The 6599-nt window shown below is 42.6% G+C and overlaps 1 protein-coding gene across 2 annotated transcripts in view; it reads left to right on the forward strand.

The window, feature by feature from the left end:
- Positions 1-6599, forward strand: part of KIAA1755 (KIAA1755 ortholog) — a 76072-nt gene that overhangs the window by 23049 nt on the left and 46424 nt on the right. For both annotated transcript variants that reach the window (XM_027867293.1, XM_027867294.1), the window contains 2 exons: positions 1418-2843; positions 4217-4405. In XM_027867293.1, the coding sequence (XP_027723094.1) occupies positions 1418-2843; positions 4217-4405 (1615 nt within the window). The remainder of the gene's footprint in view (positions 1-1417; positions 2844-4216; positions 4406-6599) is intronic.

Consider the following 6599-nt stretch of genomic DNA (forward strand, 5'->3'; position numbering starts at 1 on the left):
AACTGGGAATTTATATTGTATACAGGTATTTGGGGGTATATATATTTGATTTAACATAACAATAATAAAACTACCCTGCTTGTATATATCCCCTGCTGATCTTTCTTTTGCTTTCTTATGTATATTTTTACATATTTTGCCAAAGCTCTTTTCTACTTTTTATGTTACTATTACTACCTATCATTTTCCCAAAAAAATTAGAAGCTCTTCTTTGAAACAAGTAATGTCAAGCAAAACCAATATACACAACCAATGTGTTTCCTTTACCATACCAACCAGAGGACACAGTAGTTCAAAGTAAAAGGCATTCAATTAAAAATCATAACAAAATATGTGATAAGGAAGATCCCCATCTCTCCCCCATCCCCATAGATACAGGAGTACCTTCTACCCTAGATTAGCACACCGTCAATGGGTAAGGGGGCACATGCAGAGAATACACATGACCAGAGAAATCACATAGGAGGTCACTCATATAGGCAGTACATGTGTCCAAGGAATAACCTACAAAGATACAAAGCTGCCAGTGTCCTCTGGTGATATTGTCACCTTACTGTCTGCTAGACTCCTATACTGCTATTGCCTCTGCTTTCACTAACCAATCTTCATCTGTGATGCAGCTTCTTTAGCTTATAGACCCAAGGGTTATCTTTAGCTCTTTTATGATGCAGACCTCAGCCAGCCGTATCTAGTGGCTTGCTAGAGAAGGTGTTGGGCATCTTAAATCTATCTTGTGAATTCCTTAGAGTCTTTCTTATTTGCCGCTATGGTTTGACTTAAAGCAATTAAATTTCTTTCCACATTTTTCCATTCCCATGATGCCAATTGTGTCCTATGAAGTCACCACCCTGGGAACTTCATTAAGTAAGACTGAAGGTATAGCATGACTTCATTCTGTATTCCTGCCAGCGACAAAATAGCTGCTTTGCCTCAATAGGATTTAGAACTAGAAAGGATCTCAGATATATTTACTTTAATCATTTTATAGAGAAGGAAACTGAGGTCTAGAAAGATTGAGTGATTTGCCTTTAATCACATAGCTAATAAATGTTAAGAGTAGAAATTCAAGCCCAGATCTCCTGATTCCTAGTCCTGTGCTCACACAACTTCTACAAACACTATAAAAAGTATGTAAAAAATATGAGCAGTCAGTGAGGGCTGAAGTAGCCTGGAAAGGCCTCTTGAACTGAGTCTTGATGGATGAGCTTAAAGCAGATGCCAGGCAGGAAGAATAACATGGAAAAGGTATACTTACCACTTCTTTAAGCTGCCCTTTCTCTTCCCTGGGCACATAGACTGGGATTTGCCAACAGATATTTGGAAGCCTTCTTCTAGATATGCACAATGGAAGGAATGAATCCTAGCTCGGGGTTTCCTACTTCCTGCTTCACTGACTCTCATTGTCTTTTCTCTTCAGGCTCCATATTCACATTGCCTGTTCCTACACACGGGTTGGCCCCTATGCCTTGGGGAAGAGGTCGTGGTTCACCTCGCACCACTGAACCCCCTCCTATTACGTCAGGGAGACTTCTACCTACAGGCAGAGCCCCATGAAGAACAGTCTGTCTGCATCATGGTTAAATGCCTTTCGAAGGACTTGAGAAATGTGGAAGAAAGACCAGTTCCTGAGTCATCATACCCAATTCTATTCACCAAGGAATGGCTAGAGGGTCTCAACCAAGACCTTGAGAGAGGGCCCCTACATAGCTGCCTGGTGGCCACAGAAAAAGGGGTTTCTCCTGTGCCTTGGATAAAAATAACTGCCCCCAAATTTATCAACAAACCCCAAACAGTGGTTGATCCTTCCCTCTCTCAAGTGTCTCTCCAGTTGGATGCACTAGATTTGAGCACTCCCAGAGGGATGCTCCAGACAATGTCCAGTAGCAACCCAAAGCCCCCCAGCACAGCTAGCTCTCAGCCAATACTCAATAATAAAGATACAGGATCCTGGAGGTCAAACAGGAATAAGTATCCAGGACTCATCAAAGTAGAACAAACAGGATCTTGGAAGAAATCTTACATATTGGCTGCCCCTAGCATGGATGAGATGATCAACCAGAACCTTGAGGGGGATTATGTGGATCTCCTCAAGATTTCCAAAGAGAGGAGAGGGTGTTCTCCACATAAGTCAGCAGTGAATCCCAGTGAGTCCATTCCTTCAGACACCAAAGAACCACTGGAGAATCAGATAGTATCTCCTACCCAGAAGATGCCATCTCCATCAGCGGTCAATGGGGCCCCTTCTTTCCCATCAGGGTCTGAAAAATGGACTTGTGGGAAACCAGAGAGCTCTGAGGATGGGCCCTGTACACCATGCTTGAGGAGAAAGCTCAATGGATCTTCTCAGTTCCAGAATTTAAGATGTCGTTACCGTGAGTCTTACTTGGCTGCTCTTCAGAACCCAGTAAGCTTCAGTTCAGGTCTGATGACTGCCATCAAAGAAGAATCAGATAGCTCAAAGAATGAACAGACTTTGGAACCTGCAACCGGAAAGCATTTGGATAACTCACAGCTCAGAAGCAGCCCCAGCCGGGCTTCCTCTCCCCAACTTCATGAAGCCTGTGCTCACAAAATGGTACACCAGGAAAGCAGAACAGAAGAGACAGGCCTACAAGGCTACCTAAAACTTCTCAAGTCCCCAGCTAGTTCTGGTAGAATTCTCTCTAGGTCCGGGTCCCCCACGACCAACCAGAAATTTTCATTTCTGAAAGGGCAGAGACAATCCCCTTCTTCACAGGACCCTACTCCCCCAGAGAAAGTCACACACCTGCACAATGGACCCTGGAAAATCATGTCTTCTATTTACTCCCCAAAAATGAGCAGAGCAAAATCCTCAGGGAAAGGTAATACTACACATAAGTAACTCCATGGGACCCTAGGGGAGGCAGGGAGGGGATTATATAATAGTCTTTCTTGACAGAAAAACGCTATCATTCCTAGTGTACAGATTATTTAGTACTGAAAGGAACCTTAAGGGTCCTCTACTCCCACCCCCTCACTTTGCAGATAAAAAAAATGAAGCTCAGAGTTGGCAGTTACTTGGCCAGAGTTACACAGGTGATAGATGATATTTATATAGCATTTAAGATATGCATACGTTATTTCACTTGAGCCTCACAATAGCTTTAATATAGTGGAAGGAGTACTGTATATATAGAGTCCAAGGACCTATGTTCAAATCTCAGCTTTACCACTTACTACCTGTGTGACCTTGGCCAAGTCCTATTACCTCGCCCAGACTTAGTTCCTTCATCTGTATAGGGAGGGGAAGAGAACAAATATTTATTAAGTGTCTACTTTGTGACAAGCACTATGCTAAGCACTTTACATGTATTATCTCATTTGATCCTCACAACAACATTGGTAGAACAATGCTATTATTATCCCCATTTTTTGTTGAGGAAATTGAAGCAGACAATGGTTAAGTGACTTGTCCAAGATCACACAGTTAGGAAGCGTCTGAGGCTGGATTTGAACTCAGGTCTTCCTGACTCAAGGCCCAGTGCTTAATCTGCCTTCTGTAAGATGAGAGGGTTGGACTATCTGACCCCTGAAGTTACTTCCAGCTGCAAACCTGTGGTCCTATTGTGAGATCTGTTTCACAGATGAGAAAAATGAGGCTCAGAGAGGTTAAAATGATGTGCTTACAGTCCCCCAGCTAGCAAATGTCAGAGGCAAGCTTAGAACCCAGGTCTTTCTGACTCCAAGTTCATCATTCTATCTACTGGGCCACCCTGCCTCACTGTAGTGATAGCAAGTGGATTGGAACTCGGAGCCTCAGGTTCCAAATCTAATACACTACAGTACACTGGATTTGATAAGGACTGAATTCAGTGGTGAATAGTTCAGTACTTTGAGAAGTCCAAATCTCCAACTAGAGGTGAAGGGAGATTAGGATGGTATAAAATTAATTAGCCCCTCAAAAAGCTGCATTTATCAAGCCATGCTGCCCTCCAGAGGCACAGGGGCACCCATGTAGTTATTTTCTTCTTCAGCACCTAGGCACAAAAAACAAAACAAAACAAAACAAAACAAAAACACAACAAAACAACACCCAGAAACCAGTGCCTACTTGCTAAAGCAGTTTCCTGATGTTCCTTTAAAATTCATGCCCACCCGATTGTTATGAAAGAAACTTCCTCCTTGAAGCAGCCACCTACTCTAACCCACTCATTAGAAAACTTGATGTTTTTTTTCCTCCTTTTCTTTCACATAGCTGGCTCCAGTCAGACCAAAACATCTGTCCAGGAAGCTTCCTCCACCCAGGGTTTCAGTGCTAAATCCAGTTCGAGTATGGACCTCCCAGAAAGAGACTGTGCGCTTTTAGAGACCCTCTCTGAACAGCCACTCCACGCCTGGGACCTGAAGGCTGAGATCTTCCTCTCCGGGATAGCTCGCTTGCCAGGTACCGCTCCACTCTCTGGGGTAGGCAAGGGAGGTGGGGGATGGGAGAGGGGATGCAGGTGTGAAGATAATCCACGGACCTCATGCTGTCCTCTCCATGCCTTCAGGAAGCGTCTCCACGTCTAAAGTGAGAACCTGAAAAGGCCTTAGCCTAGAAGGGCCAGGGTCTCCCATTGCATCCTGGGCCATCTCCAGTTGTCCTGATGAATATCTGGCCGCTGGACCCAGATGGCTCTGGAGGAGAAAGTGAGGCTGGTGACCTTGCCCAGCCCTCCCTCACTCACTCAAATCAAAGTCAATCACAAGTCATGCCATCATCTCCCTGATGGCACGGTCCTCTTTGAGAGGACAAACACACAACCAGGCCTAAAACACGCTCCCTCTCCACCTCTATCATAATTATTTTCCTCCTCCAACGCCCACCCCAGGAACCACGTATCACAGGATCAGAGATCGAGGAACTTCACTGGCCATCTAGTTTCACCCCCTCATTTTACAGATGAGGAGACTGAGGCCCAGGCAGGCTAAGAGATTTTATTTTACGGATGAGGAATCTTAAGTGATTTCTCCTTGGAGCCTTCTCTGATGCTTTGGTTGAAATAAGTATCCCAGACCGCTTTATATAGATTTTTTTCTTTCCCCTGTTCACATTTTACTTGCTGTTATATGTCCAGGGACTGTGGGGCCTTTCATTTTATACCCTCAGCACCTACCGCAAGGCCTGGCAGATAGCAGTAGAGGCTTTTATTGCTAGAATTGACGTGAGTTGTTAGGTTAAGATCCATCATCTCTAAGATTCATAGAATCTCAGGCCTGAGTGAGGTCTCTGAGTACTCTTTGGACCAGTAGTTTTCAAAATATGGTCCTTAGACCTCTGGGAGTACTCAAAACTCTTTCAGGTTGTCTGGAGGGTCAAAACTATTTTTGTAATAATACTAAGATGTTATTTGCCTATTAAAACACTCTTCCCTTTTGCAACTGCTTATCTATATGAGGCTGGATTTTCTTCATGTACTTCAACCAAAATAACCTATCACAATGTAGTGGATGCAGAAGCAGATAAGAGAATCCAGCTCATCTCCTATTAAGTCAAACATTAGATTTGTGAAAATATGTAAAACAATACCACTTTTCTCACTAATATTTTATTTTGAAAAATAGTTATTTTTCATTTAAACTATGTATTCCTATAAGCATGTAATGAATCAATCTATTATTTTTGAATTAAATAATAAATATTTTTAAATCTTATCAGTTTTAATTTCTTATATTATAAATACTAATAGATATAACCTATGTAAACAAAAGCTCTTTGGAGGTCTCGATAATTTTTAAGAATATGAAGAGGTCTTGAGACTAAAAAGTTTCAGAACTGTTGCTCTAGACCTTCCCCCTTTTCCCACAAAATGAATTGCCTACTGTATTCCAGTACATCTTCACTGAAGGACGTGGTATTGTTTCCTTCTTTAATCAAGTTACCAAGGGGGCAGAGTGGACTGAGAGCTGGGCGTGGTGTTAGGAAGTTCAAAATCCTCTCCCCAAAACGATGTTTTCAGTCATCATAAGTCTGCCTGCTTTGTAGAACTTCATCTTTTGAATGTTCTTGGGAAGGACCATGCTTTTGATTTGTATCCCTAGCATAGTACCTGGTACAGAGTAGGTGTTTAATAACCGCTTGTTGGTTTGTTGAATTGACCAAAACCCTCCAGCAATGCTGAATGGCTCTAAGTCATGGAACACCAAGCACTCAGAAGAATTCAAAATTAAAAGGTCCTAGATTTAGATTGGAAGAGATCTTTGAGATCACTCTAGTCCAACCTCTTCATTTTACAGATGAGGAATCTGAGGCCTAGGGAGTTCAAGTGATTTACCCAAGGTCACACAGGTAAGGTGAGAGGCAGGATTTGAATCTAAGTCATCTGACTCCAAATCCACCAACTTTTTCTACTGCATCCTTTCTCAAAACCAAAATGAAATAACAAACAGTAATAATAGGCTGGCATTTGTGTAATGCCTTTAAAGTTTTCAAATTGCTTTAGATATGTTATCTCATTTGATCCTCACTATAATACTGTAAAGGACAACTAGATGGCATAGGGCAGCTAAGTGACACAGTGGATAGAGCACTGCGCCTGAGGTCAGGAAGACCTGAGTTCAAATCTGGCCTCGGACACTTACTGGCTATATAACCCTAA

The sequence above is a fragment of the Vombatus ursinus genome, unplaced genomic scaffold (assembly GCF_900497805.2).
Source record: "Vombatus ursinus unplaced genomic scaffold, bare-nosed wombat genome assembly UNPS02014785.1, whole genome shotgun sequence".
NCBI classification, from domain to species: Eukaryota; Metazoa; Chordata; class Mammalia; order Diprotodontia; family Vombatidae; genus Vombatus; species Vombatus ursinus.